Genomic DNA, 27,109 nt, shown 5'->3' on the forward strand with positions numbered 1-27,109 from the left:
TGTGGAATGGTAACTGCAGGTATTCGCAGACCTACAGATGCAAGTAACACTACCAGTAAAAATTTACCTTGATTCCCAGAGTGGACTCGCTATCCTGTGTTCAGAGACCAATACGCAGTGCACTAGAGTCTTAAGATTACGTTTACAGTTTGTAAAGAAACTAATTGCTGACAAAATGGTTGTATTTGAATATGTTCCAGGTGACAATCAAATTGCAGACATTTTTACAAAAGCACTTCCAAAGGTTACACATGAAAGACATGTACAAAATATGCTTTATGTTTTTGTTCCACAATGATGAACCACAGGGGAAATCTTGAATGGTTACTTTAAATGTAAAGGTTCATCATTGTTCCACCCGATGTGTATGTCTTTAAGGGGCCAGAGCAAGGGCCAGAGCAAGATAACGAGACCCAGCTTTACAGCTGTGAAACATAGCAGGTGCTGCTGAGTTGTATTGATTAAGCTGTGTTGACAATTGGGTGTAGTATATAAGGAGCAGCACCCAGCTCTCCCATTACCCTGGCAGATGGGTTGGTGGTTGGGTCTGGTTTGTTTGTTGATGTATTTAGTGTATAAGGAGTTTTTGTTTTTGTAATTAAAACCTTGTTTAAGTTATTTTTGAGTCCTTTTTTTAACTGCATGGTCTCCCCAGCAAGCTCTCTGCAGCGCTACCATACTGCAAATAGCCAACACTTTCCACACTCCATGCATTTAAATGGTTTCTCCCCTGTGTGAGTCCGTTGATGATTTCTAAGGTGTGTACTCTGACTGAAGCTCTTTCCACACTCCATGCATTTAAATGGTTTCTCCCCTGTATGAGTCCGTTGATGTCTTCTAAGGTTTCCACTTTCTTTAAAGCTCTTTCCACACTCCATACATTTATATGGTTTCTCCCCTGTGTGAGTCCGTTGATGTGATCTAAGCTCTTCACTCTGAGTGAAGCTCTTTCCACACTCCATGCATTTAAATGGTTTCTCCCCTGTGTGAATCCGTTGATGATTTCTAAGGTGTGCACTCTGACTGAAGCTCTTTCCACACTCCATGCATTTAAATGGTTTCTCCCCTGTGTGAGTCTGTTGATGTCTTCTAAGGCTTCCACTTTCATTAAAGCTCATTCCACACTCCATGCATTTAAATGGTTTCTCCCCTGTGTGAGACCGTTGATGATTTCTAAGGTCTGCATTCTGACTGAAGCTCTTTCCACACTCCATGCATTTAAATGGTTTCTCCCCTGTGTGAGTCCGTTGATGTCTTCTAAGGTTTCCACTTTCTTTAAAGCTCTTTCCACACTCCATACATTTATATGGTTTCTCCCCTGTGTGAGTCTGTTGATGTCTTCTAAGCTCTCCACTCCGACCGAAGCTCTTTCCACACTCCACACATTCATATGGTTTCTCCCCTGTGTGAATCCGTTGATGATTTCTAAGGTGTTCACTCTGACCGAAGCTCTTTCCACACTCCATACATTTATATGGTTTCTCCCCTGTGTGAGTCCGTTGATGTGATCTAAGCTCTCCACTCCAACTGAAGCTCTTTCCACAGTCCATGCATTTAAATGGTTTCTCCCCTGTGTGAATCCGTTGATGTTTTTTAAGGTCTGCATTCTGACTGAAGCTTTTTCCACATTCTATACATTTATATGGTTTCACCCCTGTGTGAGTCTGTTGATGTCTTCTAAGGCTTCCGCTATTACTAAAACTCTTTTCACACTCCATACACTGAAATGGTTTCTCCCCTGTGTGAGTCCGTTGATGTTGTCTAAGGGGTCCAATCTGACTGAATCTCTTTCCACACTCAATGCATTGAAATGGTTTCTCCCCTGTGTGAGTCCGTTGATGTTGTCTAAGGTGTCCACTCTGACTGAATCTCTTTCCACACTCAATGCATTGAAATGGTTTCTCCCCTGTGTGAGTCCGTTGATGTTGTCTAAGGCTTCCACTATCATTAAAACTCATTTCACACTCCATACATTGAAATGGTTTCTCCCCTGTGTGAGTCCGTTGATGTCTTCTAAGGCTTCCACTTTCATTAAAGCTCTTTCCACACTCCATACATAAATATAGTTTTTCCCCTGTGTGAGTCCGCTGGTGTGTTCTAAGTTTTGCATTGATACAGAAGCTCTTTCCGCACTCCATACCTTTAAATGGGTTCTTTCCTTTTTGTGTTCGTTGATGTGAACTATGTGTGCTCATTCAGTGAAGCATATTCCACATTTCACACATTTTAATGGCTATTCCTAATGAAATGAAAGGTGCCCTGTCCTCTGCAATTCTGTCTCCTCCATCACCTTTTTCAGAGTGGGCAGAAAGGAAATCCTGTTTGGGCTTCAGGAAAAAGAACACACACACAAAAAAGGATACATCAACGACCATTAGCACCTTCTCCTATTTCAACATCTCCTACATTCTCCCATGTCCTCCCCATGTTCCCAATTTTTAGGAAATGAAAATGGTATGATGTCAAATGGTAGTAATGCATCAGCAACCTTTCATAATCCTCAATCATCTTTAATAACACAGCATGATCTTAGAATACTGTTGTCCTGTGGGACTGCTTTTCAAATCAAGGGATTGCCCCCCATTTCCACCTCTAGTTCGTCATGAATCCCCTGCACAGTCCCGCTGACCTCAGGAGGTCCATACGGACGATTTTGGGAGACCCAGGCCTTCATCTCTTCCAGGGACTGTGGTCTGGGTCAGTCAGAGAACTAGTGACAAGGCTTGGTGCTTGGGGTCAGCTGAATGGGTGCTCAGGGAAGCTCCTGTTCTTGGAGATGGACCTCTGTCTACATGCCTTGCATTGCATGGAGAGAACAGGAGAAGCAGAAGGAGAGCAGCTGGCAAATGGGAATCCCAGACGGAAACACCCACCCAATGGTTCTTTATAATGATGATGTGCTGCCTGATCCTGTGCTTGTCTTCTGACAGAGGACTATCCTAATCTGGCGCTGAAAAGCAGGATATTCAAGGCGAGGAGATAACTGTACTTAATGGTAGGTAGACATATTGGTCTGACACAGTTGAAGTAAAAAAAATAACAAAAATAGTCCAGTAGCAACTTAGGGTCTTGGGAGAAAAGTAATGACAAACCTAGACAGCATCTTTAAAACCAGAGACATCACCTTGCCAAGAAAGGTCCGTATAGTTAAAGCCATGGTTTTCCCAGTAGTGATGTATGGAAGTGAGAGCTGGACCCTAAAGAAGGCTGATCGCCAAAGAATTGATGCTTTTGAATTCTGGTGCTGGAGGGGACTCTTGAGAGTCCCATGGACTGCAAGAAGATCAAACGTATCCATTCTTAAGGAAATGAGCCCTGAGTGCTCACTGGAAGGAGAGATCCTGAAGCTGAGGCTCCAAGACTTTGGCCACCGCCTGAGAAGAGAAGACTCCCTGGAAAAGACCCTGATGTTGGGAAAGTTGGAGGGCACAAGGAGAAGGGGACGACGGAGGACGAGATGGTGGGACAGTGTTCTCGAAGCTACCAGCATGAGGGAGGCAGTGGAAGACAGGAGTGCCTGGCGTGCTCTGGTCCAGGGGGTCACGAAGAGTTGGACACGACTAATCGACTAAAAAACAACAACAGCAACTTAGGGAACAACTAAGTTTGTTCTAGGTATAACCTTTTGTGTGCATGCAAACTTCTTCATATAGTGAAGGGTAGTAGGAGATGGTAGTAGGAGTACCTTCTGAGAAAAACCCCAACCCACCCTCCCACGATATACAAGGCTCTGGTGACATCTGTTTCAGTGTATCTGAAGAAGTGCGCATGCACACGAAAGCTTATATCTAGAACAAACATAGTTGGTCTCTAAGGTGCTACTGGACTATTTTTAAATTTTTTATTTCAACTGCGTCAGACCAACACGGCTACCTACCTGAATCTAGATGTCATGGGGTGTTGGGGAGCAGTAGTTCCTTTGGTGGGGGGCATGTCCTGCACCTCCTGGGGTCATTTTTCCACCCTTGGTCCCCACCCTGCACTCAGCTCTCACCTGTGGCTTCCAGAAGCTGTCAGCATGCAACAGGGGTTCAACCAGGTGAGGAAAGCTGATGGGTCTCAAATCGTTGATGGGCTGGGTGGGGAATTCTGCTGCACCTGAAGTCAAGCCCTGGTGGATGGAGAGGAGGAGAACAACCGTGAATCCCACAGTCCAGAAGGCAGATTCTGCCCGTGCAGAAGAGGAACGTGAAGGGCAGGTGGGGCACGTCCACCTGGAGGCTTGTTATCTAGTCCCAGGGTTACTCTGACATTGCATTATATATGAATTACAGTATTGAAATGCGCCTGCTCCCACTTCATATTCTGATATTACTCTACTCTACTTGTCTGTTTCTTACTTGAGTGCTGTTTTGGCCCCTGCCTTGGCCCTGTGGACCTGAAGGACCATCTTCACCCCCATCACTCGGTCCGGACAGTGAGGTCCTCCTCCGAGGGTCTTCTGCTGGTTCCCTTGCTGTTAGAAGTGAAGTTCCAGGGAACCAGGCAGAGGGCCTCCTGCCCCATGGAATGCCCTCCCTTCTATGGGCAAGGAAGTAGGCAACCATCTGACATTTAGAAGACAGCTGTATCAGGAGGTTTGTAATATTTGATGTTTTACTGTCTTGTATATGTACTGTACCGCCGGGACGGTAAACGGCTTTTCCATGCGCTGCTCTGTTTTGCCAGAAGCGGCTTAGTCATGCTGGCCACATGACCCGGAAGCTGTACGCGGGTTCCCTCAGCCAATAAAGTGAGATGAGCGCCGTAACCCCAGAGTCGGCCATGACTGGACCTAATGGTCAGGGGTCCCTTTACCTTTACCTATATGTACTCTAAGCTGCCCAGAGTGGCTGGGGACGAATACTATAACTTCTACAGTGGTACCTCGTGTTACAGACGCTTCAGGTTACAGTCTCTGCTCACCCAGAAATAGTACCTTTTGTTAAGAAGTTTGCTTCAGGATGAGAACAGAAATCACACGGCGGCAGCAGGAGGCCCCATTAGCTAAAGTGGTGCTTCAGGTTAAGAACAGTTTCAGGTTAAGAACGGACCTGCAGAACAAATTCAGTTCTTAACCCGAGATACCACTGTACTATTATTATTATTATTATCATGTGATTTTTTGTAGTTAATTTGGAATTCGTACTGCAATATCAGCTCACGAAATGTTATGGGTGGAGAAAAATCACAGGGTTGCTGTAAAATATAATCCCACCCACAAACTCTCATTTATATACAGTCTGTAAATTTGGGAATGACACACACCTCACCTGTGCTAATACTGGCAGTCTTTGGCCTGCACAGGCACACCCGGTGTGTAGAGCCTCCAGCCTCAGGCAATGTCTATCATGAAAATGGGTCCTTTGACTGGGAAGATTCATGCAGTCGCTGTCATCGGATGATGAATGATTGTATCTCAGCTTGTCAGTCACTCTGACATTGCCTACAAAGAATAAGAGGAACAGAAATGCTTTTGAGGTGCAACTTCTGTATCAATCCTGAGAGCCATTCCATGGACTCTGCACCCCTGTTTCTGATGACAGGTGTACATTATCCTCATCCTCAGTGGAAAAGACAATAAAGATGGAAGCCTGAGAGAGAGGAAAAGGTTTCTGGCTGCTTCCTGGGTGGGATTGCGGAAACCAAGAGCCGCTTCTGAGAAGGCCTCCCCCCTCCCCCCTTCCTCTCGGGATTTCCTCTCCTCTCCAGGGGACCAGAGGTTGGACTGGGCAGAAGCGCTGCGTCTGGACAGGGCAGGGGATTATGGGGTGGAAGGAGGATGGAGATTGCAGGAAAGAAGGGGTGGGAGGACAGGACCCCCACTTTCCAGGGATCCCTCTCTGGCCGCCTTGAAGGGGTGGCCAATTCCTAGGTGGGAGAGAGAGGCCAAGGCGGCCTCTCTGGAGGCCCACAATGGAGACGCCCTCCCTCCCAGAGACTGGTCTTCCTATCTCCTCCCCACCCTGCCAATGCTGCCCTTCCCTGACCCGAGGATGCTCCCCCCTTCCATGACCCCCTCTCTTTCTCCCTGAGTCTCCCCTGCATCCAGAGGCTCCCTTGGTCCGGCTCACCCCACACCCTGCGCGCCCCACCTCTCCATTCGCAGCCCCCCCCCAACAAAAGCAAGGGAGGGACTAGTGGGGGGTCTCTATCCAGGCGTCTATCGCGCCCCTTAACCCTTTCATGGGACGCGCGGAGCCTGGGAAACGGGGCGAGGGGTCCGCCCTGCGATGAAAGCCCCCTTGGCAGCAGGCGTGCCGGGATCCAGGCCCCACGGAAGGCGATTTGGGGAGCAGGCGGGGGTCTCTGGGTCCTTTCCCCCCCTCTCCGCCCCCCCGCGACCCCTTTACCTCTTTCTCCTCGCTCCCGATCCTCCTTTCCTGCAACATCCACGGGGGGGGTCCCCTGCCTCCTCCCTCCCCTTTCAGAAAGCGCCCCCCTCCCAGCTATGGGGCAGAGGAGCAATCCGGAGTGGACGCTCCACTTGCGGGAGAAGCAGGCAGGTTGGGAGGGGGGCTCCCCCCTCATTTCCGGAGCGAAGCCGGATTGGAGGAGGAGGAAGAGGAGGAGGAGCAGCAATGTATTAGGGGTGTGATTTGGGATTGTGTGGGCGGGATGAGAGAAGGATGTGCCGGGAGGGGAGGGAAGGTTTTGAGCGGGGGGGGGGGGAGAAGGAGGAGAGGAAATTCCCCCCCCCGTCTTCCTTGTGGGGATCAGGAGAGGGGGGAGGGGCTGATCCCGACAATCCAACAGCGAAGTCACAAAATGAGTTGTGCATTTAAATCAGATCAGACTCCGAGTTCGTGTTTTGGCAACATGACAGGTCTGTCTGTCCGTCGGGATGCCTGAGGATTCCTGCTCGCTGCCTTTTCCTGGCCAGCCTGAGAGATCACTGGAAAGGGAGGATTTCTGGACTCCAGAATCCATCATCGCAGACTCGTTTCATTCAGGCCTAGAGATCTGCTCTTTCGCCCAGTCTGCTTGGATCATGTGGATCATCAATGGATCATCAGAATCATCACTGGATCATCCATGATGTCATACCCGTCTCACGGGGGGGGGGGCTCAGGATAAATCTCCTGCCACGTGACTGGGGGAGTCTGGGGGCTGACGGGGGTCAGACAGGGCTGCTGTTTTGCTCTCCTTACTATTTCAGCTCAGGTTTTACTGAAATGGGTGGATTCATTGAGGAAACGGGGCTACGTTGCAAAGAGGCAAATGTGTGTACTTTGTTACCACCCAGTGAGTTGTGTTGCAAAGGCCATTTGCAGAAAGGCTCCTGTTGTATCACCTGCGGCCACATGCCGGAGTTTGGGTCTTTTTGTGGAAATGTGTCTCTATAAATGCACTTATCCCCGTGCATTTATAATGGCAAGACATTAAATCCCATGAGATGTGCAAACTGGCTGCTTTGGGAAGCACCACTCTGCAGCCCTGCCTGATGCACGCTTACTTAGGAGTAACCCCTACGCCGTTCCATCTGATGCACGCTTACTCAGAAGTAAGTCCCCATAGTCGCCTTTGGCTGGACTTGACCGTCCAGGGGTCCTTTACCTTGGGTAACAGGGGCCAGCCCCCTGCTGCAGCCCCAGCCCCTGCTGGCTGGTCACATCTTCCACGCCAAGAAACTGGGCAGAGCCTTTAGGAGCCTCTGGCTGAACCTGCTGCTCTTCTCCCTGGCACCGCCATCTCCACGCAGGTGCCCCCGAGGCAGGTTGGCCTGCAGTTCCCCTCAGTGCCAGCCAGCACGATGCCTGCACTCAGAACACCTGGAGGGCACTGGCTGAAGTCTGGGAGCCCTCGGTGCCAATGCGCAGCTGCTTTGCTTTTCCTCCGCCTGGCGGACATCAACACAGCACCCTACAGGGGGGTGGTCTCTTGTTCAGATGCCCTCCCTGGGGAAGAGTCGTTGGCCACAGGAAAGTGTGCCAGGAGGGGCCATTGAGAGGGCAGTCTGGCACAGCCAGTGGGGAGAGTGCCTTCCTTGGGTGGGGTGGGGGGAGCTTGGATGGCCCCCTGCCTGGGATGCTTAGCTGAGATTCCTGCTATGCTGGGGGTTCAACTAGATGACTCAGGAGGGCCCTCCCTACTTTACAGTTTGAAGCCCCCGCACTGCCCCCTCCACACCACCCAGATGGGACTCTCTTGTCCAACCCCACAAGGCCATTCCTCTGTCTGGACGGGGAGGGGGAGATAAGGTTCGCCAGCACTGCAGCCCCTAACTTTCAAGCTGGGGCAGAGATGCAGATGCTCCAGGGTCTGGGCTGGCCACAGGCACCCAGGGGCGTGGATGTTGAGCCTTTCTTGGGGGGGGGGGTGTTACAGAAAAATCTAGGTGCGAGGCTGCTCAGTCCCCCAGCTCGTCGGGCTGAGCCTGCGGGTCCCTGCGGAATAAAGGGAGGAGTCCAGCCAACCGGAGCAAAGAAAGAGAGATTGCAAGGAGAGAGATAGCTAGGAGCTCCAAAGGGACTTCTCCAAACGGGCTGAATGGGCCGAAAATACAGTTCATTGTCAATGAGATTGAAGTGATGCATGTTGCGACAAAAAAACCCTACACCCATTAATATAATGTACAGGCTCATGGGTCTGAATTGGATTTCTGTGTGTGCTCTGGGAGACCAGGGGAGAGGGGAGCTGGTCACAGCAGGAGGGGGAGTCTCCCTGGATGCTTCAGCAGCCGGCCTCCTCTGGGTCTCCTGGCCCCCTCCTCTCCCCTCTCTGAGCCTAAACTGCTCTCTGCTCCAGCCTCTTCCTGCTCACCAAACCCTGTTTCCTCCTCAGCTTGCAACACCTCCCCTCCCGGTCTGCTCCCTTTCCTCCCTCTCTCTGCTCACTGCCATCCCCCCACAAGTCCCCAGGATCTAAGCCTTCTTCCCTTGTAGGTCCCCCAACTGGTGCCTCCCCCCCCCCGCACCCAGCTGTTCCATGACAGCAAAAGCAGAAACAACAGTAAAATCAGTATGATAGCAGTAGGAACTGTGGGCCTCTGGTAGGAAAACTCCCTAGCAGCATGACTGAATAAAAACTTCCGGGACTATGGAAAAATACTACCTTCCCCAAACCCCAGAATAAGGAGGAGCTCTGGGGTTGCCCCTGTTATGAAAAACAACCAATGCAGCAGCGAGCACCAGATGGCTGGAAAGCCAAACAGGATGTTGATGCTTGTGGCTGTACCGTGGGAACAAAAGGGCAGTCTATGTTAGCTCAGAGTGTCATCTGACCTGTGCTGGAAGTACAGGGGAGGAGTTATCTCTCTCTGCTGTTGGTGTTAAGAGAGTACAGACATGTTTCTCTGTACTGCTGAAGGACAGAAATAAAAGGCATGTAAATACATTTCTGTCTGTCTCTTTCCCCTCCCTGGGAAATGGCAGGGAGGAGGGGAAGTGGTGTGTTCTTCTCACGTTTGAGGAGGATCGCCGATAGAAGATCTCGCCTGATCTTGCCGGGAGTTGCAGACCGGGGAGGTCAACAAGGAATTAAGCCGGGTGCCTGGAGAGTGGCCAATTCCTCTGATAAGGCTTAATTCTAACAACATCGTAGCAGAGCTGGTGGTTTTTTAGACCCATGGAATGCAGCATCAGAGGTTGATGGGATCGTTTGCCATACTCTGCACCAAAGAAAAGAAGATTCTAACAGCCCCATGGGGTTCAAGAGTGAAGATGGGCCCATCAGGAAACTTCCCTGGTCCCTGCAGCCCCTCCTTTCCCCTTTTGCAATTAGGCTTGGGGGGAAATCACCCATTAACTTACAGTATTATCAGTTTTCTTCAGAATGCTTAGGAGGCAGGGATGAAGTTTGGGTGAAGAAGCAGTGCTTGGAGATCATGCGGTGGGGGGGGGGATGACAGAGTTTGGTGCAAAAAACGTCTTGCATGCTTGAGTAGAGCAACTCCAGGGCATGGGCCAAGTAGCAGCAGGGTAGGGGCCACGTGCAGAGCAAGTCCCACACTGAGGTCAAAAACACACACAGAGGCAGCAGGACTTCTTCAGTAATACTTTACTGAGCTTTTAAAGCATACAGTTCTCACTGGGTCCCCAGTGAGGCACAAAACGTAGCTCCTGAGAGCAAATCCAGTTTCAGCAATAGAAGAATACAGCACACAGGATATCCAAGTCAGGCACACAAACCTGCAGAAGGGAGCAAGGGAGGAAAGGGGCTGGAAGGACACAGGGCAATGGAGGTGTGTCTTTCGCTTCCTGTCGTCTGGGAGTGAAGTCAGCAACTCGAAATCTGTAGGGGCTTCACGAAGAAAAGCTTTCTGCCAGCTGCTTCCAGGCAAATGAGCATCCCAGAAATCCAGATTCACCAACTCCCCCTCACTATCAAAAGGTACCTTACATCTAAAATTATACTCACTAGAGTGAGACGTTACCTTCATTATTTCATTACTATACAGTTTTACATATAAAGAGCAGAACCTCAAATACATGACATGCTTTTAAGATGGATTTCCTGCTGAGTTCATTGCTGTGAACAAAAGAGTGGACTCTGAAAGGAACATGTCCCACACTCCATACATCTAAATGGGTTCTCCCCTCTGAGTCCTTAGATGTTCCTTAAACACTCCATTATAACTAAAGCACTTTCTGCAATCTTTCCCTTTAAACAGCTTCTCCTCTTTGAGGGTTGATGGGTTTGTAGGGTGTCAACTGTTAAAGTTCTTCCTGTCCATGAGTCTGTGGATGTAGGACTTCCACTAGGACTGAACCTCTGTCTACTTGACATTTATAGGGTTTCTCTCATGTGGGAGTTTGTTGATGTAAATCAAGGGTTCCACTCGGACTGAAGCTCCTTCCAAACTCCATACATTTAAATGGTTTCTCCCCTGTGTGAGTCCGATGATGTCTTCTAAGGCTTGCATTGAAACTGAAGCTCTTTGTATTGATGGAAGAGATTCATAAAGACCAAGCGGGCTTTCTCCCGGGAAGACACTTGTCTGATAATTTGAGGAACATAATTGATATTTTGGAAAAACTAGAAGTGAATATAAACACTAAAGCAGTTCTGAAATTTGTGGATGTGGACAAAGCTTTTGACAATATCTCTTGGAGTTTCATGAAGAAGAACCTACAGGGGATGGGGGTAGGCCAAGGTTTTGAAAATGGTATAGGTGCAATATACTCTGAACAAAAGGCTAAATTAATTGTAAATAATGTGGTGACGGAAGAATTTAAGATAGAAAAAGGGACACGACAGGGGTGCCCAATCTCCCCACTGCTTTTCATATCGGTCCAGGAGGTTCTGCTGAATATGATTAGAAGGGACCGGTTGGTTAAAGGTATACAGGTCGGAGCCAAACAGTACAAACTGAGAGCATTTGCAGATGATTGACGTTACAGGAGCCAGAATCTAGTACTAAAAGGGTTTTAGAATTAATTCAAGAATTTGGTCAAGTGGCAGGATTTAAACTGAACAAGCTAAAAACTAAGGTTTTAGAGAAAAATTTAACACCAATTGAAAGAGAGAGGTTTCAGAATGAGACAGGCCTGACTGTGGTTAAGAAAGTGAAATACTTGGGGATTAATATGACAGCCAAAAATTTGAATTTATTTAAAGATAATTATGAAAAATGTTGGTCAGAGGTTAAAAAAGATTTAGAAATTTTGTCAAATTTGAAGCTTTCACTGTTGCGTCGTATTGCTGTGATAAAAATGAATGTATTGCCTAGAATGTTGTTTTTGTTTCAGACATTGCAAACTGTGGACAAGATGGACTGTTTCAAGAAGTGGCAGAGAGATATCTCTAGATTTGTCTGGCAGGGCAAGAAGCCCAGAATAAAATTTAAGATATTAACTGATGCAAAGGAAAGAGGTGGATTTGCCCTGCCAGACTTTAAACTTTACTATGAATCAGCAGCTTTTTGCTGGTTGAAAGAATGGCTACTTCTTGAAAATACTGACATTTTGGATCTAGAAGGCTTTAACAACGTATTTGGATGGCATGCATATTTATGGTATGATAAGGTCAAAGCACATAAAGCATTCAAAAATCATATTGTCAGGAAAGCATTGTTTAATGTTTGGATAAGATACAAGGATTTATTGGAAAATAAAACCCCAAGGTGGTTGTCACCGATGGAAGCGAAAGCTCTGAAAAGGCAATGGACAATGGTTCTGGGATCGAAACCGGGGAAGGGAGGGTGGCGTTTGGAAATCCAAAGGTTGTTTGATTTTTTTTAATTTTGTGTTGTTATTAGTATAAAAATGGGGAATCCGTGGAAGGGAAACTGGGTTGACCTTAGAAAAAAAAATTTTTAAGTATAAATGATTTATGTATATAAGTTAAAAGTTGATATGTAAACTGAATTAAATATGATAACAAATTAAGGCTAAAAATTTAGGGATAAGAACTTGTTGGATAAATATTTGGACATGGAATACAAGAAGGGGAGGTGAGGGGAAGTTCTGGAAGAAAGTTATTGAAATTTTGGATTATAAAGGGGGAAATTTTCTTTTTTGTTCTTTTTTCTTTTTATCTTTTGTACTACTTGAAACTTTAATAAATATTATTTAAGGGGAAAAAAGAACATTGGCTTCCAGGTGGAAAAATCAAAATTAGAAACAGAACTGTTAGAACCCAAAACTAAGATTTTGTCAAAGATGTATAACTTGGTGTTGAAATGGAATACTCAGGATGAAATGGTGAAATCTGCTATGATTAAATGGGCACAAGATGTTGGACATAATATTATGTTTGCTGACTGGGAACAGTTATGGACCACAGGTATGACGTTTACGGCATGTAATGCCCTAAGAGAGAATATTATGAAAATGATTTATAGGTGGTACATGACCCCAGTCAAGCTTGCAAAAATTTATCATTTGCCCGATAATAAATGCTGGAAATGTAAAGAAACTGAAGGTACATTCTTTCACCTTTGGTGGACGTGCCCAAGGATTTATTTATTTTTTAAAGATATTTATTGAAATTTTAAATAATAAAACTAACTTTATAATCAACCAGAAAAAAGAAAACATTATCACATTCAAACAGAAACAGAAAAATACAGCAAAAAAACATACAAAAAGTAAATAAAAGAAAAACAGAAAAACAGAAAAAACATGAAAATCCAATTTTTTACTTATTATTTTTATAACCTTCTTTCCTGACTTCCTCACACCTCCCTTTTCTTTAACACACTCATATTCAGCAGTACCTTACCTTCTTTCAAATCTTATTCTATATTTATACTTTCCTACCTATTATGTCTCCAATTTTCCTTTCCTTGTAAGTCCATTTTTACCTGTTCTTTATAACTTAATCCCTTTGTGCCATTTAGTTTAAATTTGACATAATATTATTCAATTCTTTTTCACCCTTATTCTTTTAAAACATTTTTTACATATTCCTTTCAAATATGTCACTAATGCCATATTATCTTTATAGTCTGAACATCATTTTAACATTCAAACACTTTGCAATGTTTTTGCAGGTAGTCTTTGAACTTCTTCCAGTCCTCTTCTACTAACTCTTCTCCCAGGTCTCGGATTCTGCCAGTCATTTCTGCCAATTCCATGTAGTCTATCAGTTGCATCTGCCATTCTTCCAGGGTGGGTAAATCTTGTGTCTTCCAGTACTTTGCGATGAGTATTCTTGCTGCTGTTGTTGCATACATAAAGAAAGTTCTGTCCTTCTTTGGCACCAATCGGCCGACAATGCCCAAAAGGAAGGCCTCTGGTTTCTTAGGGAAGGTATATTTAAATACCTTTTTCAGTTCATTGTAGATCATTTCCCAGAAAACCTTGACCTTTGGGCACGTCCACCAAAGGTGAAAGAATGTTCCCTCATTTTCTCTACATTTCCAACATTTATTATCAGGCAAATGATATACTTTTGCAAGCTTGACTGGTGTCATGTACCACCTATATATCATTTTCATAATATTTTCTTTTAAGGCATTACATGCCGTAAATTTCACACCGGTGGTCCATAACTGTTCTCAGTCAGCAACATAATGTTATAACCAATGTCTTGCGCCCACTTTATCATAGCTGATTTGACCGTTTCATCCTGAGTGTTCCATTTTAACAGCAAGTTATACATTCTTGAAAGTACCTTAGTTTTAGGTTCTAACAATTCTGTTTCTAATTTCGATTTTTCCACCTGGAAGCCTATTTTTTTATCCATATTAAAAACCTCTCTAATTTGATAATAATGTAGCCAATCTTGCACTTTATCTTTTAATTTCTCAAAACTCTGCAATCTCAATGTGTCTCCATTTTGTTCTAATATCTCCCAATATTTCGGCCACTTGGCCTCCATATTGAGTCTTTTCAGAGCCTTAGCTTCCATGGGTGATAGCCACCTTGGGGTCTTGTTTTCTAATAAATCTTTATATCTTATCCAGACATTAAACACTGCTTTCCTGACAATATGGTTCTTGAATGCTCTATGAATTGTAACCTTGTCGTACCACAGATATGCATACCACCCAAACGCATTGTTAAACCCTTCCAAATCCAAAATGTCAGTGTTCTCCAGAAGTAGCCAGTCTTTCAACCAGCAGAATGCTGCTGATTCATAATACAATTTCATGTCAACTTCTCGGTAGTGGCGCCCGTCCTGTGGAACGCCCTCCCATCAGATGTCAAAGCGATAAACAACTACCTGACATTCAGGAGACATCTGAAGGCAGCCCTGTTCAGGGAAGTTCTTAATATGTGACATTTTAGTGTATTTTTTATCTTTGTTGGAAGCCGCCCAGAGTGGCTGGGGAAACCCAGCCAGATGGGCGGGGTACAAATAATATATTATTATTATTATTATTATTATTATTATTATTATTATTATTATTATTATTATTATTATTATTATGTCTGGCAGGGCAAACCCCCCTCTTTCTTTAGCATCAGTCAATATTTTAAATTTTATTCTGGGCTTTTTGCCCTGCCAGACAAACTTAGAAATGTCTCTCTGCCACCCCTTGAAACAGTCCATCCTGTCCACAATCTGCAAAGTTTGAAACAAAAACAGCATTTTTGGCAGTACATTCATCTTTATGGCAGCAATTCAACCCAACAAGGAAAGCTTCAATTTTGACCAAATTTCTAAATCTTTTTTAACCTCTGACCAACATTTTTCATAATTATCTTTAAATAAATTCAAATTTTTGGCCGTCATATTAATCCCTAGATATTTCACTTTCTTCACCACATTTAAATCTGTCTCCTTCTGAAACCTTTCTTTTTCCATTGTTGTCAAATTTTTCTCCAAAACCTTAGTTTTTTGCTTGTTTAATTTAAATCCTGCCACCTGACCAAATTCTTGAATCAGTTCTAAAACTCTTTTCGTACTAGATTCTGGCTCCTGTAATGTCAAAACCAGGTCATCTGCAAAGGCCCTGAGTTTATATTGTTTAGCTCCGACCTGGATTCCTTTAATCAACCGGTCCCTCCTAATCATGTTCAGGAGCACCTCCAGGGCCGAAATAAATAGCAATGGAGAGATAGGGCAACCCTGTCGTGTTCCTTTTTCAATTTTAAACTCTTCTGACACCACGTTATTAACTATCAATTTTGCTTTTTGTTCTGAATAGATTGCGTCTATACCATTTTCAAACCCCCGTCCCACTCCCATTCCCTTAAGATTTTTCTTCATAAAATTCCAAGAGATATTGTCAAAGGCCTTCTCCGCATCAATAAAAATCAAAACTGCTCTTGTGTTAGTGTTCGTTTGCAATAACTCCAAAATATCAATAATGTTCCTTGTATTGTCAGACAAATGTCTGCCTGGGAGGAAGCCTGCCTGGTCTTTATGGATCACTTCATTTAACACTCTTTTTAATCTGTTAGCTAAAATATGTGCAAAAAATTTATAATCCACATTTAAAAGGGAAATGGGACGGTAGTTCTTGAGTTGTGTCTTTTCAGCTTCAGATTTTGGTATAAGTGTGATGAAAGCTTCTTTCCATGACTCCGGTGCCTTCTTCCCCTCCATAATCTCGTTGCACACCTCCTTTAATGGTTGAATTAAATAGTCTTTCAAAGTCTTATAATACTTGGAGGTTAACCCATCCGGCCCTGGAGACTTGCCCAGTTGCATGTTCTGAATGGCACCTTCAATCTCCTGTTCCGTTATCTTATGGTTCAATATTGTCTTGTTTTCTTGAGATAGTTTTTGTAATCCATTAGTTCTTAAAAATTGGTCTATATCCGTCTCTTTCTGCGGCCCCTGGGTATAAAGTTGTTTGAAGTATCTCTGGAAGCATTTTCTAATCTCCACAGGATTTGGATATTTCTCCCCTCAATCTCAAGATTGGTAACCGTGTTCAACTTCTGTCTTTTTTCAACTGCCATGCTAGCAGTTTTCCACATTTATTAGCCGATTCAAAGGTCTTTTGTCTCATTTGTTTGATTTTCCATTTGACTTCCTGATTTATCAATTTCATATATTGTACTTGATATAATTTAATTTCTCTTAGAATCTCCTGTGACTTTGGTTTCAATCTTAATTTTTTCTCTCCTTCTTTTATTTTCTCCAAAATTCTGTCTTTTTTCTCATTTTGGGTTCTCTTTTTTATTGCATTCTGTTGTATCAGAAACCCCCTCATCACCGCTTTACTTGCATCCCAGATTATTCTTTTTTCCACTGTGGTTTTCAAGTTTACTTCAAAGTAGTCCCGCAGGTTCTTTGGGGCCTTCTTGACAATCTCTTGGTCTCTTAATAAGGTGTCATTCATATTCCATCTGAAGGAGCCAGTTAAATTTAATCTCATTTCCATCTTTACTGCATTATGGTCGGAGCAGGTTTTTGGGCAGATTTCCACCTTTCTAGTCTTGGGAGCCAATCCTCTAGTTATCCATATTTGGTCAGTTCTTGTCCGTGTCATTTTGGCTTCAGAGAAGAATGTCCCTTCTCTTCCTAAGGGGTTTTTTGTTCTCCAAATGTCAATCAGATCCATGTTGTCAGTTAGTTCAAAAAAAGTTTTTAGTAGCCTGCCCTCTTTTGTTATGCTTTGACTTTGCGCTTTATCCATATTCGTAGATACCACCCCATTCATTTCACCCATCATAATTGTCAGAGCTGCTTGAAGATCCTAGCTCACAGAGGATCACGCTAGCCAGCGATCATTAAGTAAAAGTCTTTATTGAGTTACAGTTTCCATTCTCACGCTGCTGCGTGCAACTCTACGTCTAGTAGCTAGATCGGCGAAGCTCCGTCTGAGTCTCCGCCCCGTGTGCACCAACTTAATATCCTATCCCGGCTCCACCTTTTCCACCTGACTGTCCTCCTCTGGGTCCCTCTACCCCCGGGGTCTCTTCCTTCCGGGATTCTTCTGACGCTGACCCCCCGGACCCTCCTGTCTCCTTGCGCCGGGCTTTAGGACCTGGCTCCCTTTCCGGGCTGCTTACTGCGCCGCCTTCCTCTGCATTTGAACTTGGCGCGCGCGCCCAACCTTCCACTTTCCACTTAACCGTTTCTTCGCTCCCCGATGGAGGTGTGGCCACTCCTGACTCGTGCCCTCCCTCCTGTGGTGAGCTGCCAGCGCTTGCCCCCTGGCTCCTTTCCTCTTCCCTGCTCTCTGGCGGTGACGCTGGTCCCGATTTCCAACTGCTCTCCTCTGAGTCCCCTCTGGCTCTATCTTCCTGGGGTGCCCCCCTAGACTCCCCCCTTGCCCTGGCCACTGGTGCTCCTTTCTGTGAATCCTCTGATTCACTGGAAAGACTCGGAGATCTCGGGTCGTCGTCATCACTCATCTTTTCTTCTGCCTCCTCCCCTTCGCTCTCTGTTTCCTCCCTTGCCCTTGCCTCTGCTCCTAAACCCCTGACAATAATGATGTTATTATAGTCCACATAATCCAGCATTGTCTCATGCAACTTCTTGTAAAATTCCGACTTCCCCTCATTTGGTGCATAAATTCCCAAAATCAAAAAATTTTCTCCTTGTATTGGAATTTCAATTGCCAAAATTCTTCATTGCTCATCTTTAAAAAGAAATTTTGGTGATAGGCTTTCTTTGGCATAGATAGCAACTCCTCTCTTCTTCACTCTATCAGATGAAATAAATTCTTGACCCAGTCTCTTATTGATTAAAACTTTCCTATGGAGCCTAATCACATGTGTTTCCTGTAGGCAAATTAAGTCTAATTGTTCCTTTTTTAATAAATGAAAAATCTTCTTCCTTTTCTCAGGGGAATTAAAACCATGAATGTTCCAACTTAGTAGTTGCAGAGACATGTTGAGATAGTTCTATTCTCCCTTTGGCGGTGGTATCACTTTCTCAGGCTCATCAGAACCCAAAGGTGTAGGTATAAAACTTAGTGGTCCAGATCCTGAGGCTCTTGATTCTCCTTCAGTCCCTTTCTGAAGGTCTTCTCCGTAGTCAAAACAAAAAAAATTCCTTCCAGTAGCACCTTAAAGACCAACTAAGTTAGTTCTTGGTATGAGCTTTCGTGTGCATGCACACTTCTTCAGATACACTGAAACAGAAGTTGCCAGATCCTTCTATATAGTGAGAAGGTGGGGAGGGTATTACTCAGAAGAGTGGTGGGAATGGGTGATTGGCAGATAGCTGTGATGAGCCTGTTGACGACTCTAAACGACTGCAATAGGTCTTACAGGAAAAAGCAAGGGGTGAGAAGGTGAAAAATGGCTTTGTCATGTATAGTGAGATAAGAATCCAATGTCTTTGTTCAGACCAGGTCTCTCCATGGTTTTAAGTTTGGTAATGAGTTGCAATTCAGCAGCTTCTCTTTCCAGTCTATTTCTGAAATTCCTTTGTAGTAAAACAGCTACTTTGAGATCTTGTATAGAATGTCCTGGGAGATTGAAGTGTTCTCCTACTGGTGTCTCTGTCTTGTGATTCTTGATGTCAGATTTATGTCCGTTTATTCTTTGGCGTAAGGTTTGGCCTGTTTGTCCAATATAGAGAGCTGAAGGACACTGTTGGCATTTGATGGCATATACAATGTTAGACGATGAGCAATTAAATAGTCCTGAGACGGTATGTGTGATGTTGTTGGGGCCAGTAATGGTGTTGTCCGGGTGTATGTGGCAGCAAAGTTGGCATCTGGGTTTATTGCAGGCTCTGGTGCCAGTGTCCGTGTTAAGTCTGGTTGTAGTATTATTGTGGGTTAGGAGTTGTTTGAGATTGGGTGGCTGTCTGTAGGCAATGAAAGGTCTTCCTCCCAGAGCTTGAGAAAGAGAACTGTCATTGTCCAGGAGAGGTTGTAGATCTCTGATGATGCGTTGTACTGTTTTAACTTGGGAGCTGTATGTGATGACTAGAGGTGTTCTGTTATTTTCTTTTTTGGGTCTGTCTTGCAGCAAGTTCTCTCTGGGTATCAGTCTGGCTCTGTTGATCTGTTGTCTAACTTCATCTGCTGGGTATTTTAGTTCTAAAAAGGTTTGCTGTAGATCTCTTAGGTGAGAGTCTCTGCCTGTAGAATTGGAACAGATACGGCTGTAACGTAGTGCCTGGCTATATACAATGGACTGTTTGGTATGTTTGGGATGGTAGCTAGAGGCATGTAGATATGTTTGTCAGTCAGTTGGTTTACGGTATAAGGTGGTGTCTATGCGCCCATCCTGTATTTTTATAGTAGTGTCAAAAAAATGTATTTCTTGCATAGATTGATTCATTGTTAGGTTGATTGTGGGATGAAATCATTGAATTTCTGGTGGAAGGTGTCCAGGGTATGTTGACCATGTGTCCAAATGATAAAAATATCATCAATGTATCGCAGGTACAAGAGAGGTTTGAGTGGGTAGGAGTTTAGGAAACATTGTTCTAAATCTGCCATGAAGATGTTGGAATACTGTGGGGCCATGCGGGTGCCCATTGCTGTGCCGCTGATCTGAAGGAACAGGTCATCACTGAATTTGAAGTTGTTGTGGGTAAGGACAAATTGGCAGAGTTTGGTGGCAAAGTCCGCTGTGGTTTTATCTGAAATGGTGTTCTGAAATGGTGGGAACACACTACAGCACTGTGGTCCTCTGGTGGGAAAACTCCTGAGAAGCATGATTGAATCAAAAATTCTGGGACTATGGAAAAATACTATCTTCCTCAAACCCCAGAATGAGCAGGAGCTCTGGGGTTGCCCCATGGGTTTCATGAGCGAAGATGGGGCCCCCAGGAGACTTCTCTGATACCCGCAGCCCCTCCTTCCCCCTCTTGAAATTAGGCTGGGGGGGAAATCCCCCATTCAATTTCAGTATTTCAAGTTTTCTTCAGAACGCGCAGGGCAGGAGGCAGCGAAAAAGTTCTGGTGAAGAAGCAGTGCTGGGAGATCATGCGGTGGCAGAATGACAGAGTATGGTGCAAAAACCAAAGGTACTTTCATCTAAAATTATACTCACCATTGTGAGATGTTGCCTGATTTCATTATTATAGTTTTACATATAAACACCAGTTACAGATAGGTAGCCGTGTTGGTCTACCATAGTCAAAACAAAAAAAATTCCTTCCAGTAGCACCTTAAAGACCAACTAGGTTAGTTCTTGGTATGAGCTTTCGTGTGCATGCACACTTCTTCAGATACACATGCACACGAAAGCTCATACCAAGAACTAACCTAGTTGGTCTTTAAGGTGCTACTGGAAGGAATTTTTTATATATAAACACCAGAACTTCACATATACCTCATGCTTGTAGGAATGATTTCCTGCTGAGTTCATTGCTCAGAGTGGACTCTGAGAGGAAGACGTCCCACACTCCATACATCTAAATGGGTTCTCCCATGTGAGAGTCCCTAGATGTTCCTTAAATAAAGGTAAAGGTAAAGGGACCCCTGACCATTAGGTCCAGTCAAAGACGACTCTGGGGTTGCGGTGCTCATCTCACTTTATTGGCCGAGGGAGCCGGGCTACAGCTTCTGGGTCATGTGGCCAGCAGGACTAAGCCGCTTCTGGCGAACCAGAGCAGCGCATAGAAGCGCCGTTTACCTTCCCATCAGAGCGGTACCTATTTATCTACTTGCAATTTGACATGATTTCAAACTGCTAGGTCGGCAGGAACAGTGACCAAGCAACGGGAGCTCACCACGTTTGTCGGCCTATAGGACACATTTTTCCCCTCCAAAAATGAAGGGGAAATGTGCGTGCGTCCTATGGGGCGAATGCAGGCTTTCGCTGAAGCCTGGAGAGCGAGAGGCATCTGTGTGCACCGACCCCTCTCGCTCTCCAGGCTTCAGGAAGCTATCGGCAAGCTTCGCGGGGCCAGCGGCAGCTCCCACCGGGTTCGCAAGGCTTGCGAGCGGCAGCCTGCAGCCCGAATCATGGGGCACGCTGCAGAGCCCGCCCCGTGCTTCGGGCAGATGTCCACAAGCCTTGCGCACCATGTTCGCAAGGCTTGCAGGCAGCAGCCTGTTCTGGGGGCTGGGGTCGGGGGAAGCCAGCAGAGGAAAAAATTATTTTTTCTTTATTCCCCCCCCCCCGAAAAAAAACTAGGTGCGTCCTATGGGGCGAAAAATACGGTATCTGGTTTCTCCCCTGTGTGAGTCCGTTGATGTGTTCTAAGGCATCCTCTGTTACTAAAGCTCTTTCCACACTCGATACATTGAAATGGTTTCTCCCCTGTGTGAGTCCGTTGATGATTTCTAAGGTCTCCACTCTGACTGAAGCTCTTTCCACACTCCATGCATTTAAATGGTTTCTCCCCTGTGTGAGTCCGTTGATGTCTTCTAAGACATCCACTATCACTGAAGCTCTTTCCGCACTCTATACATTTATATGGTTTCTCCCCTGTGTGAGTCCGTTGATGTCTTCTAAGACATCCACTATCACTAAAGCTCTTTCCACACTCGATACATTTAAATGGTTTCTCCCCTGTGTGAGTCCGTTGATGTGATCTAAGGCTTCCACGATCACTAAAACTCTTTCCACACTCGATACATTTAAATGGTTTCTCCCCTGTGTGAGTCTGTTGATGTGTTCTAAGGTTTCCACTCAGACTGAAGCTCTTTCCACACTCCACACATTCATATGGTTTCTCCCCTGTGTGAGTCCGTTGATGTCTTCTCAGCTCTCTACTCTGACTGAATTCCTTTCCACACTCCATGCATTTAAATGGTTTCTCCCCTGTGTGAGTCCGTTGATGATTTCTAAGGTCTCCACTCTGACTGAAGCTCTTTCCACACTCCATGCATTTAAATGGTTTCTCCCCTGTGTGAGTCCGTTGATGTCTTCTAAGACATCCACTATCACTGAAGCTCTTTCCGCACTCTATACATTTATATGGTTTCTCCCCTGTGTGAGTCCGTTGATGGTTCCTAAGCGTTCCATTTTTACTAAAGCTCTTTCCACACTCGATACATTTAAATGGTTTCTCCCCTGTGTGAGTCCGTTGATGGTTCCTAAGCGTTCCATTTTTACTAAAGCTCTTTCCACACTCGATACATTTAAATGGTTTCTCCCCTGTGTGAGTCCGTTGATGTGATCTAAGGCTTCCACGATCACTAAAACTCTTTCCACACTCGATACATTTAAATGGTTTCTCCCCTGTGTGAGTCTGTTGATGTGTTCTAAGGTTTCCACTCAGACTGAAGCTCTTTCCACACTCCACACATTCATATGGTTTCTCCCCTGTGTGAGTCCGTTGATGTCTTCTCAGCTCTCTACTCTGACTGAATTCCTTTCCACACTCCATGCATTTAAATGGTTTCTCCCCTGTGTGAGTCCGTTGATGATTTCTAAGGTCTCCACTCTGACTGAAGCTCTTTCCACACTCCATGCATTTAAATGGTTTCTCCCCTGTGTGAGTCCGTTGATGTCTTCTAAGACATCCACTATCACTGAAGCTCTTTCCGCACTCTATACATTTATATGGTTTCTCCCCTGTGTGAGTCCATTGATGGTTCCTAAGCCTTCCATTTTCACTAAAGCTCTTTCCACACTCGATACATTTAAATGGTTTCTCCCCTGTGTGAGTCCGTTGATGGTTCCTAAGCGTTCCATTTTTACTAAAGCTCTTTCCACACTCGATACATTTAAATGGTTTCTCCCCTGTGTGAGTCCGTTGATGTGATCTAAGGCTTCCACGATCACTAAAACTCTTTCCACACTCGATATATTTTAATGGTTTCTCCCCTATGTGAGTCTGTTGATGTGTTCTAAGGTTTCCACTCAGACTGAAGCTCTTTCCATACTCCACACATTCATATGGTTTCTCCCCTGTGTGAGTCCGTTGATGTCTTCTAAGATCTCCACTCTGACTGAATTCCTTTCCACACTCGATACATTTAAATGGTTTCTCCCCTGTGTGAGTCCGTTGATGTGTTCTAAGGCTTCCAATATCACTAAAGCTCTTTCCACACTCGATACATTTATATGGTTTCTCCCCTGTGTGAGTCCGTTGATGTGTTCTAAGGCTTCCACTCTGACTGAAGCTCTTTCCACACTCGATACATTTAAATGGTTTCTCCCATGTGTGAGTCCGTTGATGTGTTCTAAGGTATCCACTCTGACTGAAGCTCTTTCCACACTCCATACATTGAAATGTTTTCTCCCCTGTGTGAGTCCATTGATGTTTCCTAAGGCTTCCATTTTCACTAAAGCTCTTTCCACACTCGATACATTTAAATGGTTTCTCCCCTGTGTGAGTCCGTTGATGTCTTCTAAGCTTTCCATTTTCACTAAAGCTCTTTCCACACTCGATACATTTAAATGGTTTCTCCCCTGTGTGAGTACGTTGATGGTTCCTAAGCTTTCCATTTTCACTAAAGCTCTTTCCACACTCGATACATTTAAATGGTTTCTCCCCTGTGTGAGTCCGTTGATGTGATCTAAGGCTTCTACGATCACTAAAACTCTTTCCACACTCCAGACATTTATATGGTTTCTCCCCTGTGTGAGTCCATTGATGTTTCCTAAGGCTTCCATTTTCACTAAAGCTCTTTCCACACTCGATACATTTAAATGGTTTCTCCCCTGTGTGAGTCCGTTGATGTTTTCTAAGGTTTCCACTCCGACTGAAGCTCTTTCCACACGCGATACATTTAAATGGTTTCTCCCCTGTGTGAGTCTGTTGATGTGTTCTAAGGCTTCCACTCTGACTGAATTCCTTTCCACACTCCATGCATTTAAATGGTTTCTCCCCTGTGTGAGTCCGTTGATGTCTTCTAAGATCTCCACTCTGACTGAATTCCTTTCCACACTCCAGACATTTATATGGTTTCTCCCCTGTGTGAGTCCATTGATGGTTCCTAAGGCTTCCATTTTCACTAAAGCTCTTTCCACACTCCATGCATTCAAATGGTTTCTCCCCTGTGTGAGTCTGTTGATGATTTCTAAGGTTTCCACTCCGACTGAAGCTCTTTCAACACTCGATACATTTAAATGGTTTCTCCCCTGTGTGAGTCCGTTGATGTTTTCTAAGGCTTCCAATATCACTAAAGCTCTTTCCACACTCAGTACATTTATATGGTTCCTCCCCTGTGTGAGTCCATTGATGTGATCTAAGTTGTGCACTCTGACTGAAGCTCTTTCCACACTCCATGCATTTAAACGGTTTCTCCCCTGTGTGAATCCGTTGATATCTTCTAAGGCTTCCACTATTATTAATGTTCTTTCCACACACCATACATTCATATGGTTTTCCCCCTGTGTGAGTCCCTTTGTGCAATTTAAGGTTTCCACTCTGACTGAAATTCTTCCCACACTCCCTGCACTTAAAACGTTTTCTCTCTGTGTGAGTCCGCTGGTGTGTTCTAAGTTTTCAGTTGAAAGAGAAGCTCTTTCCGCACTACATACCTTTGAATGGCTTCTTTCCTTTTTGTGTTCGTTGATGTGAACTATGTGTGCTCATTCAGTGATGCATATTCCACATTTCACACATTTTAATGGCTATTCCTAATGAAACGAAAGGTGCCCTGTCCCCCGCAATTCTGTCTTCTCCATCACCTTTTTCAGAGTGGGCAGAAAGCAAATCCTGTTTGGGTTTCAAGGAAGAGAACAAAGGGAAAGAGAACACATCAACCGCCATTAGCACCTTCTCTTATTTCAACATCTCTGACATTCTCCCATGTCCTACCTATGTTCCCAATTTTTAGGAAATGAAAATGGTATGATGTCTAATGGTAGTAATGCATCAGGAACCTTTCAAGATCCTCAATCATCTTTAATAACACAGCATGATCTTGGAATACTGTTGTCCTGTGGGACTGCCTTTCAAATCAAGTGGTTGCCCCCGTTTACACCTCTAGATCTTCATGAATCACCTGCACAGTCCCACTGACCTCAGGAGGTCCATATGGATTATTTTGGGAGACCCAGGCCTACATCTCTTCCAGGGACTGTGGTCTGGGTCAGTCAGAGAACTAGTGACAAGGCTTGGTGCTTGGGGTCAGCTGAATGGGTGCTCAGGGAAGCTCCTGTTCTTGGAGATGGACCTCCCTCTACATGCCTCACATTGCATGGAGAGAGCAGAAGAAGCAGAAGGAAAGCAGATGGCACATGGGAATCCCAGACGGAAACACCCACCCCAAAGGTTCTTTATAATGATGATGTGCTGCCTGATCCTGTGCTTGTCTTCTGACAGAGGACTATCCTAATCTGAAAGGCAGGATATTCAAGGCAAGGAGATAACTGTTCTTCATGGTAGGTAGACATATTGGTCTGACACAGTTGAAGTAAAAAAGTAAAAAAATAGTCCAGCTGCACCTTAGGTTCTAGATATAAGCTTTTGTGTGCATTCACAGTTCTTCATATAGTGGGAGATGGTAGTTGGAGTACCCTTCTGAGAAAAACCCCACCCCACCCTCCCACGATATACAAGGGTCTGGTGACATCTGTGTCAGTGTATCTGAAGAATTGTGCATGCACACCAAAGCTTATACCTAGAACAATCTTAGTTGGTCTCTAAGGTGCTACTGGACTATTTTTAAATGTTTTATTTCAACTGTGTCAGACCAACACGGCTACCTACCTGAATCTAGATCTCATGGGGTGTTGGGGATAAGTAGTTCCTTTGGTGGGGGGCATGTCCTGCACCTCCTGGGGTCATTTTTCCACCCTTGGTGCCCACCCTGCACTCAGCTCTCACCTGTGGCTTCCAGAAGCTGTCAGCATGCAACAGCGGTTCAAGCAACGGCTTCAACCGGCCGGCTAAACCAGGTGAGGAAAGCTGATGGGTCTCAAATCGTTGATGGGCTGGGTGGGGAATTCTGCTGCACCTGAAGTCAAGCCCTGGTGGATGGAGTTGAGGAGAACAACCGTGAATCCCACAGTCCAGAAGGCAGATTCTGCCCGTGCGGAAGAGGAACGTGAAGGGCAGGTGGGGCACGTCGACCTGGAGGCTTGTTATCTAGTCCCAGGGTTACCCTGACATTGAATTATATATGAATTGCAGTATTGAAATGTGCCTGCTCCCACTTCATATTCTGATATTACTCTACTCTGCTTGTCTGTTTCTTACTTGAGTGCTGTTTTGGTTTGCTAAGTCAGGGTTTTACTGCGAGTTACATTTTTGCTATCTTTTTGGATCCTGTCATGCTTATCTGTCTTCAGTAATAAATTTCTCAGCTGATTTTTTTTTCTGCCTCTGAGTGTTTTCTCCTACTCTGCTATCTATACATCGATCATTATGGAGGAGCAAGATCTGCAACCTCAAGCCCTCCTCAGCCTCGGCCCTGTGGACCTGACGGAGCATCTTTACCCCAGTCGTTCAGTCCGGACAGGGAGGTCCGCCTCCGAGAGTCTTCTGCTGGTTCCCTTGCAGCTAGAAGTGAAGTTCCAGGGAACCAGGCAGAGGGCCTCCTGCCCCATGGAATGCCCTCCCTTCAGAGGGCAAGGAAACAGGCAACTATCTGACATTTAGAAGACAGCTGTATCAGGAGGTTTTTAATTTTTGGATATTTTACTGTCTTGTATATGTACTGTAGGGACGCGAGTAGCGTTGTGGGTTAAACCCCAGAACTTAGGACTTGCTGATCAGAAGGTCGGCGGTTCAAATCCCTGCGACAGGGTGAGCTCCCGTTGCTTGGTCCCTGCTCCTGCCAACCTAGCAGTTCGAAAGCACATCAAAGAGCAAGTAGATAAATAGGTACCGCTCTGGCGGGAAGGTAAACGGCGTTTCCGTGCTCTGCTCTGATTCGCCAGAAGCGCTTAGTTCTGCTGGCCACACGACCCGGAAGCTGTACGCCGGCTCCCTCGGCCAATAAAGCAAGATGAGTGCCGCAATCCCAGAGTTTCCC

The 27,109-nt window shown here is 45.1% G+C and overlaps 2 protein-coding genes and 1 long non-coding RNA gene across 11 annotated transcripts in view; 1 reads left to right on the forward strand and 2 right to left on the reverse strand.

Moving 5' to 3' along the window:
• Nucleotides 1-27,109, reverse strand: part of LOC308595582 (uncharacterized protein) — a 163,288-nt gene that overhangs the window by 80,508 nt on the left and 55,671 nt on the right. The window contains exons 1-2 of one of the 4 annotated variants that reach the window (XM_081209986.1): nt 6,333-6,493; nt 5,253-5,425 (exon numbers count right to left, since the gene is read on the reverse strand). The exons of 2 other annotated variants lie outside the window; for them this stretch is intronic. The gene's annotated coding sequence lies outside the window, so the exon portion shown is untranslated. Of the gene's footprint in view, nt 1-5,252; nt 5,426-6,332; nt 6,494-27,109 lie in introns of those variants that run through there. One more of the 4 variants, XM_081209988.1, reaches the window with a different exon arrangement.
• LOC308595863 lies at nt 17,762-18,766 on the forward strand. The gene is made up of 2 exons (XR_014012142.1): nt 17,762-18,411; nt 18,449-18,766. It is a non-coding gene; the product is annotated as an uncharacterized lncRNA (long non-coding RNA).
• LOC308595559 (uncharacterized protein) overlaps nt 20,332-27,109 on the reverse strand; it is a 149,389-nt gene continuing 142,611 nt past the window's right edge. For 4 of the 6 annotated variants that reach the window (XM_081209910.1, XM_081209911.1, XM_081209906.1 and 1 more), the window contains 2 exons: nt 25,960-26,102; nt 20,332-24,846 (listed from right to left, as the gene is read on the reverse strand). In XM_081209910.1, the coding sequence (XP_081066036.1) occupies nt 21,376-24,162 (2,787 nt within the window). In that variant the 5' untranslated portion in view covers nt 24,163-24,846; nt 25,960-26,102 and the 3' untranslated portion in view covers nt 20,332-21,375. The remainder of the gene's footprint in view (nt 24,847-25,959; nt 26,103-27,109) is intronic. The other 2 variants (XM_081209909.1, XM_081209908.1) reach the window with 1 other exon arrangement.

This window comes from Podarcis bocagei (genome assembly GCF_964188305.1).
Source record: "Podarcis bocagei genome assembly, chromosome: 10".
Classification (NCBI taxonomy): Eukaryota; Metazoa; Chordata; class Lepidosauria; order Squamata; family Lacertidae; genus Podarcis; species Podarcis bocagei.